We start from the raw sequence: 13647 nt of genomic DNA on the forward strand, positions 1-13647 counted from the left end.
GAACTATTCAAACACACCATCTAATGCACCATGCCACTAAATAAGTACTGTGGCCAATGATTTTAAGTGTCATCAGTGACCTTTAGGTTGAAAAGAGCATAAGACAAATGACTACATCTTAGAGGCAAGGGTCAGACCAACTTATGGAAATGCTTTAAGACCTCACTATCAGAGCTGATTGGATACATGCAAGTAAAGCAGAGATCTAATGCTATGTGAATGGAGAGAAGAGTTACAAACACACTAGCCACATTTTAATTAAAATAGGGTTTATTAGCTTTTCTTTTAATACAAACATGAGGAAGAAAAACCACATAAGTTGTAGCATTCTTTTCAAAATAAAACCACAACCAATACTTAAATCTCCAAGCTCTGAACTTCATAAACAATGTTTTTTATTTGAGGTGGTAGATTGTAGTATTTTATATATCATTATTTTTTGTTTCTGTCTTTTAAAAATGATGGAACCTGCCATACTCAATATAACATGAAGCATTGTATATTGAGAAAAAGTATTCCTTGGCCCAGAAATGCTTTGTTTATAGGCAAAATTCCTAGGAATACATTTGAGAAGGTAAGTAAATGAAAGATTTCACATAGTTGAGAACATTTTAAAAAATATTTCAAGTTTAGGTGACATTTTACCAATCTTCGAAAAGACTGATTACTCAACTCCCTGCCCAAAGCCTGGGGTAAGAGTTCCTGAAATTTGCATTTCCTCCTAAATAGCAAGACTGAAATGGGACCCCTACAGCCGAGTCAACATGTAGGGAAGAAGAGCTATTTCCTATCACCTCCTTTCAAAACACTACTTGTTAGGGTCCACTTCCTTTAAATATATTACATGTCAATTAACACTGCTCCTCATAATCTTCCTTTCCCAAATCTAGAAAAACAACACTTTGATGATCAAAACAGGTATACAGCATAGCTTGCAAAGAACTATTTTTATTTTATTTATTTTTGGTAATTTGTTTATGTTATTTGGATTTACATTTCTATTTCTTCTGTGAAAAATTTTCTAATTTATTATACTGAAGTTTCCTTGTAATGCTATTCTTGGGAAGCCATAATTATGTATCTTAAAAGATTAGAACGTAAACCATTAAGAACCTTGTATCAAAATAGACCTATCATGTTTTAACTTTGGGAGAAAACAAATGTTACCATCTAATCACCCCTGTGTTCACTGCAGAGTTATTTACAGTAGCCAAGATTTGGAAGCAGCCCAAGTGCCCATCAATAGATGAGTGGGTAAAAAAGCTGTGGTACATCTATGCAATGGAATACTACTTGGCAGTAAAAAAGGAAAATTTACCCTTTGTGACAACATGGATGAATCTGGAGAGCATGATGCTAAGTGAAATAAGCCAGTCAGAGAAAGACAAATACCATATGACTTCACACCATATGTGGAATCTAATGAAAAAAATGCACTAACAAGCAAAGCAGAGACAGACTCATGGACAGACAGCAGGCTGACAGCTGGGGGGCGGGGGCGGTGGGCAGTGTTGAAGGTCTAGGAGGGGAGGGATTGAGCAAAAAAGAAAAAAGGAGAAAAATAAATAAAAAGCAAGAAAATAACCTATATGATGACTTGCAAAGATTTATTTTTAAAAGAGGGCATTTCTGTGGAGATACAAGGTGTCCCATAAAGTCCCAGTGCAATTTTTAAGCTTTGGCACATGGAGTATAAATGCTGCAAACTTAAAAACCATTTGAAAATTTAAATGTCTTTTAAACATTTAAGCTTTTAATTTTTGTTTCAGCTTCCTCTTAAAGATGGCAAAGACTGGCTGAAACTTGTCATTTTAACAGTTTACCAAACTAAGTTTACAAGAAATAGAAATGTAAACTTCCATGTGATGTTTCTCTGTGAGTGGGTGGCGCTGCTCCTTCCCCAGCAGGGCCCTGGAGGACCCAGGTACAGGACGCTGTACTTGGGGAACACCTATTTCGTCACCTGCTTGTTATCAGAAAATATCTACTGATACATTTATTTAGCAAAGAAACACATCAGAAAATGAGAAGCATCCTTATAGTTTTTTTTTTAATCCCAATATAGTTCTTAAGATACGTAGCGTGGACCCACTGTAAGTAGATAATCAATGACTGAAATTTTCTCTTATCCCAAACATGCTAATATGCTAGTAAGTAGTGCTTGCAAAGAATTTGAATGGCAAGTGTTATTCAGCAGCTTTTTGGTTTAAACTGATGGCCAATAATAAACTAGCAGTTTCTATGATGTAATAGGAAGAATCCTTCAATACCTAACAATGCTACACAGTTTGTTGCTAAGTGGCTTTATGAGTTGTTAGGAGTCCCATGTTTTAATGGTAATACTGCACTGATTGTAAAGGACTATGCAGCAACAGTGGGGGAGGGGGTTCTGTTTTCTTTCTTGGAGGGGGCAGTTCAGAAAAGTAGGAGAAACATAAAAGTTATATATGGTTAGTGTCTTTCAAGTCTCAAAATTTAAACTTCAATAAAAAACCCTCACATAGTTCACAGTTATCAGCCTACATTGTAAGCAAATATCTGTGTGTGGGTTGGGAGCTATTGCTTTGGAGTGGCTTTTGTAACTCGTTTAGTAAAGGACAAAGAGTGTGTTGCACTGACAAGGTCCCATTCTTTCCTTCGAGCACAGTACTTGCTGTCCACGAGGCTCTTCAGTTTGATGTCTGTCTTACTGACTTTGCTGGCTCTTGAGCAGGAGAGGTGGTATTTCTCCAATCCTCCCAGGTGAGGGACTAACTCCGCTGGTTTTTGAGCAGGTGAGGTGGTATCTTCCCAGTCCTCGTAGATGAGGGGCTCATGATGTTGCAACCCCTCATTTCTCCCTTAAGACAGGATGGCTTTAGAACGCTGAATCCCAATAAAATTATCAGCGCTGAGAGACCTTCTCATAGCAGCTCTGCACAGGTCTTTGTCTTCACACAATCTGGAAATGGCCTAGAAAAGGCAATCAAACAGAACACAGGTACAGTGAAAGAAAACAAAGGTTCCAACCTTTACAAAAAAGCATCACCTTTAAGCCATATATGCACTGTTCCTTACATAGTTCAGTTTCTGCTGTGTTGGGTGGCTGAGGTCTAAACTGCCAGGTTTGGGGGGTGCTGTCTTGCTAATTCACTGAGGTAAGTCCTTTAGGGCCTATGATTAGATTGCCAGGGTGATGGGGAACTTAGACTTACCTAAAAATGGGTTCCCAAAGATATCAAGGGTATAACAGGATCCTAACAGCAATATTATCCATTGCCTCTATTCCCTAAACATAACACACACACACTCGGGCAAAACACAGGTGTTTGTTTACTCAACTATTCAAATTCCATCCAATCTTCATTAGCTATTATATACTCTAAGCAAATTTTAATGAGGCAGGCATGTGCTGTAATTTATTGGATGGTAGGAAAAGTCTTATGACTGAAGCACGCTAAGGAACTATTTTACTTGCACATTAATTATGGTTGAAAAATGTCTTATTACCACCAGGGTACCACACAAAGTATCCATTTTAGTTGTGAATAATTTTGTATACTTATCAGAAATCATAAGCCATAAATTACTTTGTCTTATGTACTTTACCATTTCCATTAAAAACCCATGTACTTTCTACCCCCAGTATCTGAAACACACAGTATTTAGTCTAGGTATACTGCATGTTTCTAAGGTTAGCCAGTAATGCTCTGTCTAATAAACTCATGGGACTGAACCAAAATATATACAGAAAAGACATGACTTTGCAAAATGAATTAAGAATGGTAAGTAGATTATGTATGTAGATATGATTAGTGATACAGTTGTAAGAAATTCATGTATGGTTATAAGGAAGGGTCAAAAGGAAAACCATTAACAGATTAAATTTGATTTAAAATATTCAGAATTATGGTCACAGAAGAGACCTGTAATTTTCTGTTGCTGTTGTTGCTGACAATGTGGGACCCTTGTAGAAACCATGAAAGACACTGGACATGTGATGTGAATGGGTTATAACAAGCTCTTCTTCAATCTGTTCATTTAAAAAAGCTTTCCACGTTCCTAATCACTTAATACAATTTGTCCACAGGTGTTGGCTTTGGTGGCTGACAGAACCCTCACTCGGGGATTCCACAGCCTTACCTCTAGGTTCTGTGCTCTCTCTTTGCTAAGAGGAGCAAAACAAAAAGGCAGGTTGTTGTCGTCTGCTAAGGAGCGAAGGTCAAAGTAGTATTTGGCATAAACACTGGCAGGAACATTAATATTAAACTGAAGTAGCTCCAGGAAATGCCTTTCCATTTCATTCCTGGGCAGGGGAGAAGGAGACAAAACCAACACAGGACAATTTTAGTCAACTGGGCTATCTTCGGAAGTGTCATTCTGAGCTACTAACATGGCTTGAAATTTTATTCTGAAACAAATAAAGGCTACTCAGCTATATTAATACACCAATATTCGAAAAAGGTACAGCTATTTGTGGTCCTTTCTGCAGCCCAGCACTCTGAGTTCGGGACAAGGGGGAGGAGGTTACAGCCCTCTGTGCACCCGTGCTGCTGACTCGCGCTCATTCTTCAGAGTTCCATTAGTGCAGCTGTTCGATTCATGCTCCTCGCGCACTCGCAAGGCCCCGCTATAGTGATCAGATGAAAGGAGTGATGCGTGCTGTTTATTAGCTCTGAAGAACTTGCGGACATTTTCACCAGACCGATAACAGGAAGGGGCTTATTGAAGTAGAGATGCACCAACAAAAGGAGTGGGCACATCACCACGGCAACAAATGGATGCATCGAGAGCCACCGCTATTATCCCTGAGGGGGAAAACTCTTGAGGCAGCAAGGATTCATCTCAAATAAATAAATAAATAAGCCACATTTGATGGAAAAAGGAACCCTTCCCCGTGCCTCAGTGCACGGGGCTAATGTCAGAGGGTGTAACACAAGTTTCTTCTGTTCACCTTAATCTCACTGGGGTGAGAAACCGTCACTATGACAGGACCAGATACACTTTTTAAACTGGAAGGCAGAAAGATTAAAGACAGATATCCTGTCCGGATGAACCCACTTTATGATATGACCTCTGATAGAGCTCTGGACTCAAACTCCAACAGCGTTCCTCCCGGGTTGGAAGTGCAACCCAGAGATGCTCAGCATCCACCATCCCTTGCTAGAGAGAACAACACAGCCACAGGGGTGAGTTCAGTACAGCGGGGACAGAAAGTTGGGAGCAGTCCTTTGCTATGTGACCACAGTGCCGTCACCTGCCAAGTGTTTAAATAAATATAGAATTAAGAGTGAATCATGCTACTGTCACAGGAACCCTTGACAGAGTTAATTAATGTAAAAATGATAATACCTGAACAAACAGGAGAGGCTTATTTTCTAACATATTTGTTTTTTTAGTTTTAAAGTTTTGATATTTTACCCATTAGACAGGTCAGCAAAGGCTATTCTCCTGTATGGACAGCAGTCAGAACACGAGCAGAGATGAGACAGTCTCATTTGTTGAACTTTAAACCCAACTGAACCGACTTCCAAAATGACCTCCAAAATTCATTTCCTATTCATATGGCCATAAGGCTATAGAAATGTAAATCAGATAATGTTGTGATAACCAGCTAATCAGGACTTAATTTACTACAGGAATAAATGCACTTCACTACCCCTTTTATATTTTCTCCACTAATACATTTTAATTGTGTAGAAATACAGTACTTCATAGGATTAACATGTCTATTAATAGAGATTTAATCACAGAAGAAAAGCAGTATGCCTACAGAATATGCATTTTCTGGGTTTTTTTGTTGTTTTTTCAATGGCTAGATGGCTGAATAGCATACCATTTACAGGCGCAGCAAATTTTCTGAATAGCAGCTGCTCAGTTTAACCTATTCTTTTGAAGGGAAATATATCCTAAAAAGACACATAGATGTTGGAAAGTTTTAAGAAAAAGCTGATAGACACCAATTTTTCAATTGAGAGTCAAAATGAGAACATTACAAATAGTCAACAGCAGGGGGATGAAACCAATGGATACTAAACACTGTTGTAATGCCTTCCAGTTTCCAAAGAGCATCAACAAAAGCTCCTGGTGTTTCTGTTCCTACGCAAAAAGCATGTTTACAACTAGGCTTCCTGTGGCTCTCTGAGGTTACAACTAAAATGAGAGCCCTAGCCAGCTCAGTTGCAGGTTTTGAGAAAATTTCAGCTGCCATCATGGCAGGGCTGGTGTTCACGATTACAAACCTTCTTTCCCTCCGGGGACCAGTTTGAAGACTCATGACAGTGGTGATGAAAGTCCCTTTAGCTTCTGCAGCTTCCAAAAGTACTTCCATTTGTTTCAAATTCATCATTTGCTGTCACAGTTTGCTAAGATGGCTACCAGCAACATCCCCATTACTACTCAGTTTACACTATTGTCAAAGTGGGCAATTGCACCAAAAGCCACTTTGACAGCTACTTCTCTTAGTCACAGTATCCTCACTTCAGTTGTAAATAAGCACTTGGTAATTCTGAGTAAGTCTCATCTAGAATAGGGAGCAAAGGAAACAAAAACAAACTCTTGCCACTACCTCCCACGATCTTGCTCTTCCCATGCTGCTCATCACCAAGAGGCACTCTTTCACGTTTCCTAGATGCCACCCGCAAAGACATTTCCACCGTCAAGTGGGCAGCTTAAGAGTCTGCGGGAAAATACCTCTTTGGCTTATCCTGCTACCACCCTTAGGGCCCTTCACAGTAGTCAACGTGGCCAGATCAAGTGCCCTTGTTAAAGTTAGAGTTTCACTCACACGTTGGTGAGCCATCTATTAGGAGCGCCCTTGTGGTTAACCCACTGCCTCCCACAATGCACCGCTGTGGTTGCTGAGTGCCCCAGGAAACTCTCGAGTGGGATGGGCACTGGATGATGCCCAGTAATGTTTCTTCAACTGCCTGAGAGGTAGGAGCTTCCTAACTCATCAGACTTATTTTGAAACATGAAATTCTCTTAACGGGCAGGAGAGAATACAAAGATGAAATACATGTGGCTAATTTTTTTTTAATTAAAACAAATTTTAATTCATTTTGAGAGAGGGAGGGAGGCAGGAAGTGAGGGAGAGAAACATCAATTGGCTGTCTCTTGCATGTGCCCTGACCAGGGACCAAACCCACAACCCAGGCACATGCCCTTACTGGGCACTGAACCACCAACCTTTTGCTTTGCAGAATGATGTCCAACCAACTGGCCCACACTGGTCAGGGCTGTGGCTAATTTTCTATCATGGCTTCTTAACTTCCCCCCTCCGCCCCCCGGCCCCACTTCACTTATTTATGCATTCATTAGTTGATTCTTATGTGTGCCCTGACCCGGGATCGAACTTGCAACTTTGGCTTATCAGGATGATGCTACAACCAACTAAGCTACCTGGCCAGGGCTGCTCATGGTTTAACAACAGAACTTCATATAAAAAAAAAAAAAACGATAAAAGTAAATATACCATATGTGACTCAAGTTTAAGCTACAAACCCTCAATAATCTAGTGCTTCTAAGACCTTGACAATGGCGAAACATTTATTTCAAGGGCCAGATGTATGCCCCTTAAAAATGGACTGAAACCAGTAGATGTTTTAGGAAAGCCATTAAGATATTTACTGTACTGTTCTGGTAAGTGAACTTGTGAAATGTTTGTCAAAAACCACCACAGAAATAATTATCAAGCCGGTTACTACAACACCACCACATCAAGACCTACTTAATGATGAGGAATATGAATTGGTACACCAAAGATGGCTAGAAAGAAGTATGTAATTTTATGCCTATTTCAGTTCTCTGCACAAAGTAAGCTTTACAAATATTTCTTAACATATAAACTTCATGGGGGCAAATGAGGCACTGGAAAATGGTTAGAAAGTTCACCAAAACCTTTCAAACTCACATGTCCTCAACGGTAATGTCCTTGAGGATCTGGCAGTAGTCCACATTCCACACAGCCTGATCGTCCCAGACCTTGGAGGCAAGAAGAACGGCTCCCAGAACAATTCTCTTCCAGTTAGTGGGACAAATGTCGATCTCAGCATAAGTTAAAAGCCTTTCTAAGTAAACCTGCAAAAGTAGAGCACTGGTCTTTGAATTCCATTCAGTTTAAGTGCTGTGATAAAGAACTGTTAGCAATGACATTTCAACTATTTTTTACATGCCTCTTATTTTAGGTTCTACAGAGACTGGTTGGCCAGACAAAGCCAGAGACGAAGTCACAGTTGCACATCAGATACCTCCACTGCCTACTTTGCCCCTGTGAATTCCCAGCCCAATTTTTGGTCACTGGAATGTGCATCTTAGCAAAGGTCATCCTGAAGAAATGCACTGTGTTATTACCTCTCCACTTATAAAAAACAGCGCATGTACAGGCCCAGTGTAAATTCAACCAGTTCAATACTTGAGTGCCTACTGCGTGCAATGCCTCCTACCTGGCTGGTAGTTATGTGGTGCTTTTCATAATACTTGAATAAGTAAATCTCTGGCAATACTGAGCACATTTATATCCTTTTCACAGTAACTAGGTCCTTGTCTGGCACGCACCGAACAGAAAAACTGGTGGTCAATGGAGCCTCCCAGTGGCTGCTGTGTGCGCAGCAGGGCAGGCAGCTCGAGCAGGTGTGCGGGAGGCTGGGCCGTACAGCTGTGGGCATTCCTGTCTTAGTGCCTCTGCAAGAACGCGCACGCAGACGAAGGACAGTCCCTCTCACAACCCCTGATGTTCACTGCTCCAGTATCACTTTATGAAATCCATCTCTGCCTCACAGAATCTGAAGCTTTAGTCAATTCTGGTGGTAACAGAGCTGCCAGTCTCTTTATCCCTGGTTCTCCTCTAAACCTGCCAGGTAGCTTGTGGGATTTCATGATTTCTTTTACATATATTAAATGTCTACTCTACAAAGAACTGGGCAAAGTTAACAGCTGAGTAAAGAGTACAGAGGTAAACTGTGATTTGTTGTTACCTCAACGGGTGCTTTGCAGAAGAGTATATACGCCATTTGACAAAAAGAAAAAAGTCCAATTTTAAAGACTATGTTTACTGTTTGAAGGTTATCAGATTGACAGCTCAGATTTACCAAGGTTCTCCAACCTCAGCTGTGTTTTTGAGAATGAATGATTACTAAACATGATGTGCTCTTAGTGAAATTTTGTACCCATTCCCCAAAACTCAGTGCTCTCAGGTATTCTACTCTCTACTTTATAGAAATAATTAGAGGCACTTACACACCACTAGCATTTTCTCCACTTCCTGTCATCTTTACTGGCAAACTTTGCATGTGACATTACTTATTCATTCACTCCCCCTACCCTCCTGTGTGGGTGGAACTGTGATCTCTCTTCTCGCTGAAGCTAACTCTTCTATCACGAAGTCAATTCCATCCACTTCTGCAGAACAGTTCCCACAACTACCTCTCTTTGAAGAATCCTCCGTCGGCCAGAGACTCTCCCCGATGTGATGTGTGTATGCTGCTCCCATGACACCCTCCACACCCCAAGAATGCTTCCTCTCATTTCTCTCACAGGAAATGCCCTGACGCTTCCTTTCATCTCCCATTCTCCCCTTAACCCACTTGGGCCTGCCCCCTGCCACTACCACTGTGCTGAAACTACTCCTGTACCAAGGTGCCTTCACGCATTCTTATCAGAGCTCTTCATCCCAACTGTCCACTCCTCGGGCTTTCCTGACAAACATAAAGGGCACTGCTCACTTACCAAGTTGCTGGGGCAAAACCCCCCATTTGAGATAACCTGCTCGAATCTGTTAGCAATTCTTATCTCTACCTGTCATTGGTAACCTGACCACACTTTCTGTTCTATCTGTCCCTTCTTGCCTGTATCACAGTTACGGCCTTCTGACTGCCCAGGCTACCAACTCCAGTCCATTCTCCCCAAAGCAGCCAGGATAGCCTCTTTAATTTTAAAGAGCACTTTACTGCCCTGCTCGACATCTGCCAAAGGTTCCCCATCACAGAAAAATTTAACTTACTCCCATGGCCTGCAAGCTACAAGGCCCTATAAGATAGGACACTGCCCTTCTGTGCCCCCATGTCCCACATTCCTTCCTTCGTTTCCCACTACTCTGACTACACTGGCCACCCCTCACTGTCCCTTGAAAACACAATGCACGTTGTGCACTTGTCTCAGAATCTTGCATTTGTCCCCTCTGCCTGTAGTGCCAGAGTTCCCTATCTTCCTCAGTTCAGTCAGGACACGGTTCAAATGCTATCCCTTTAAAGAGGCTGTTCCTCATCATTCTATGTAAAGTAGTAAGCCCCTGTAATCACTTTACCACTCTACCCTGCTTTATCTTCTTGTGAAAAACACTCACTGAAAAATGCACATTTTCCTCATAGAATATAAACTCCACCAGTCAAGAACTTTGTGGAACCTGTTCTCTCCTCCCTCTTCAGCACTTAAATCTGTAAGCACTATCAGCACTTAGGGGACACGTCCCCAGGAGTGGCTAGAATGGTGGGAAAACCAGGAGAGAATGATCAAAGAAAAGCCAAGGTAAGTGAGGTTCATCAGCACTTAGGGGACACGTCCCCAGGAGTGGCTAGAATGGTGGGAAAACCAGGAGAGAATGATCAAAGAAAAGCCAAGGTAAGTGAGGTTCAAGAAAGTGTGGGCAAAATGCTAAATGCTGCCAAGAAGTTACTCGTTCCATAAATATCCACCAAATACCTTCTCTTTGTCACAATTCTATCTTCTGTCCACTTCTGAATCATGTGCTTTCTCTGCACTTGAACCACTACTCTTAATTCTTAACACTCTAATTCCACCCGCTGCAATGACTAGACATTGCTGCTCTGCTGCTGCAGGTGCACCAAGGTGCTGTAGGTGCTTAACGTGTCAACAAAGAACTCCCCCCTTCCCACCCAGATGCTCTCCCTCCTGTTATTACCCAGCTCTCTACCTGGAAGTAGCACTCCTGCCTTTCTCCAGCAAGTGCTGAGCACTCCAAACAGCTGGTTAGCTCCATGAAAGGCCTGTGTCTGATCCAGTGCCCACTGCGGGGTCTCTATTCAGAAGCACAAGCTTCCTCTCCAACATTTTAACTGGATGCTAAAGGAGGAGGCAATGACCCAAGTATTCTTTTCCTCCAGACCATGCCATTGACTCTTCCCGTTACATTTGCTGTAGGACTTATTATTCCAAATGATAAAATCTTAGCATAGGAATTCTGTATGGGTGACACAAAGGTCCTTACCCAGCTATAGCTCAGCAAGCAACTAGCAAAGCCTTTTCAGGTACTACTGGCACTGTAATCCTGGGCAACCTCACAAGAAAACAGAAGGCTTGGATTACCACCCATCATCCGAGAAACAGAAAAGTTAGGGCTATGGTTTTCAATCAAGACACACACTAGAACTGCCTGGGGAATTCAGCCTGGGACTCAGCTTAGACCTATACTCAGCCTGTGGCCCAGATGGCTTGGCTACTGCCCCCATGCTACCCCACCAGCACACCTGCTGCCTTTAACAGCAACCGTTTGTGATGAGAACAGCGATGGCAACGTTTTAAATAACAATGATTCTTAAGCTCAGATGTGTGTATTTTACTTTCTTTGATAGGTTTCTCTTAATAAAGTTCTTTGACGTGAACAGGACCACACCCTGTGTACAAGACAGAGAGAGATGCTTTATGAAGGAAGAGCTACCTTACCAAAGTTACTATGGCACACTCAGCTGTCAGCTGTGCGGCACTGAAAAGAGTACGAACAAATCTGTAAATAAATTTGTGCTCCGGGTCATGCTTAAAGTATTCCTCTGGAACTGTTTCTCGCTGAAAGGAGAAAAAAAAATGCAATGTAAGTATCCATTGAAGAAAAGTAAAGGATTCTTTTGATAGCAGTCTCCTACTTGTGCTCACATGCCCCTTAAAATAATTTTTACTGGGTGTCATGTCTGTTAGTCTTTTAAATATAAACAATGGGATCTTAAAAAACAATAGTGGTTCAATACTCACCACCATTCATTATGGCAAATACAGGCAGAGCCTCAAAAAATTTATGTATTCCTTTCCACCTTCCCGCTATAAATTCTATCTAAATGTAAGCTATTGTTAGGCTCAAAAGTCTTGATCGCCATGTCACACGTCTCTGCAATCAATTCTGAAATACACGTTCAGTTCCCTGTAGCCATAAGGCTCCAAGGTGGTGCTGTGTTATATAGTCATCCCCAGCCACATATTGCTACAGAGCATCTGAAGTGAATTCGAAAGTTTTTGTCATCTTGATTAATTTTCTTCATAGAGATGGTAACATATCTATCAAGTTTCTTTCCAAGTATTTATATCGTTTGATGCTCCCAAAAACTATCTTACAAAGGTACATTTTCTGTTTTTTGGGTATGTTTACTTAGCTTAGCTTACTAATTATACAAGCTGCAACTCAGTACGGACATATCCCTTTTACAACATTTCTTTTGTAAAATAATTAGATACAACAAGGGGTGGGGAAAAATATTTAAAGAAAGACGATTTTGACTCCAAGTTAGAGGAAGTAATTTTCTTCTAGTAATTGATTTCATACAAATCAGCATGAAATAAACACAGCTGTATGAGAGAAAAAATATAACCTCAATAAAGCTGATACTTACTGTGAGTGGATGTGATCTCTCATCAAAAATATCCAAGGATCTATTTGCATCTCTAAAAAATAAAAATGTGTTTTTAAAAAAGACTTATTCAGAAATTGTTAACACCTTAGAAACACATCTGCTGAGAGTAGAGATGAGGTGGAGGGAGAAGCTTAACCTTCAACAAAGCATTTTACAAATTATGCTCTTGCGTTCTGTAAGACGATTTCCTGAGCTCTTACTTAGCACATCAAATTCTGCAAAATCTTTTCTCCAAAGACCAGCCAGAGGTGCCTTTATAAGCACTGACTTTCCCTAACAAAGTATATTTCCACTTCTCTAACCTCATATTGGAACACACGAGAATGTTTTATAAAGCATTATTAGTAGGAGGCAATAATGTTTTCTGAGTTTTAATTCATGTGGAATATGAGATTCGTGTTTTTCCTTGTTTTTTTTCCTCTTATTTAGTTTTGTATGGTATATTCCTATTGCGTATTTCTTCGTGTCTTTTACGTAGTTTGAGTTAAAAACTTGCCTTTTTATTTTATAAGTGACCAGTCTTTTGATTTAAAAGTTCACCACCTGATACGGTCTGCTCATTTAAACAGTGGTTCTCCAAATATGTTCTGGCGGCCACCTGGGTTCCCTGAGGGGTGTCCAACCTGCAGCCCAGGATGGCTATGAATGTGGCCCAACACAAAATTGTAAATTTACTTGAAACCCTTTTTTTGCTCATTGGTTTTCATTAGTGTTTGTGTATTTAATGTGTGGCCCAAGTCAACTCTTCCAGTGTGGCTCAGAGATGCCAAAAGGTTGGACACTGCTGTGGGCCTAGACCCTTTTCAGGAGGCCCATGAGGTCAAAACCGCTTTTACAGGAATCTTAAGGCATCGCCTGCTTTTACACTGACACAGCAATGACAGTGTAAAAGCAAGAGTGAATCCTGAGCATGAATCAAGGCATGGTACCACACTGTTGTAGTAGTCATTCTCTTCTTCATGGTCTCTTGCAGCTGAAAAATCAAGAGTGTTATTAAACCTTGACCCTTCCTTTCACACTTGGAATAAGTGGG

General features: G+C 41.0%; 1 protein-coding gene across 3 annotated transcripts in view; it reads right to left on the reverse strand.

Moving 5' to 3' along the window:
• Positions 1-1593: 1593 nt before the first annotated feature.
• CCNYL1 (cyclin Y like 1) overlaps positions 1594-13647 on the reverse strand; it is a 32708-nt gene continuing 20654 nt past the window's right edge. For 2 of the 3 annotated variants that reach the window (XM_028510333.2, XM_036022969.1), the window contains 5 exons: positions 12594-12645; positions 11659-11778; positions 7892-8058; positions 4123-4285; positions 1594-2952 (listed from right to left, as the gene is read on the reverse strand). In XM_028510333.2, the coding sequence (XP_028366134.1) occupies positions 2842-2952; positions 4123-4285; positions 7892-8058; positions 11659-11778; positions 12594-12645 (613 nt within the window). In that variant the 3' untranslated portion in view covers positions 1594-2841. The remainder of the gene's footprint in view (positions 2953-4122; positions 4286-7891; positions 8059-11658; positions 11779-12593; positions 12646-13647) is intronic. The other variant, XM_036022968.1, reaches the window with a different exon arrangement.

The sequence above is a fragment of the Phyllostomus discolor genome, chromosome 4 (assembly GCF_004126475.2).
Source record: "Phyllostomus discolor isolate MPI-MPIP mPhyDis1 chromosome 4, mPhyDis1.pri.v3, whole genome shotgun sequence".
Lineage (NCBI taxonomy): Eukaryota > Metazoa > Chordata > Mammalia > Chiroptera > Phyllostomidae > Phyllostomus > Phyllostomus discolor.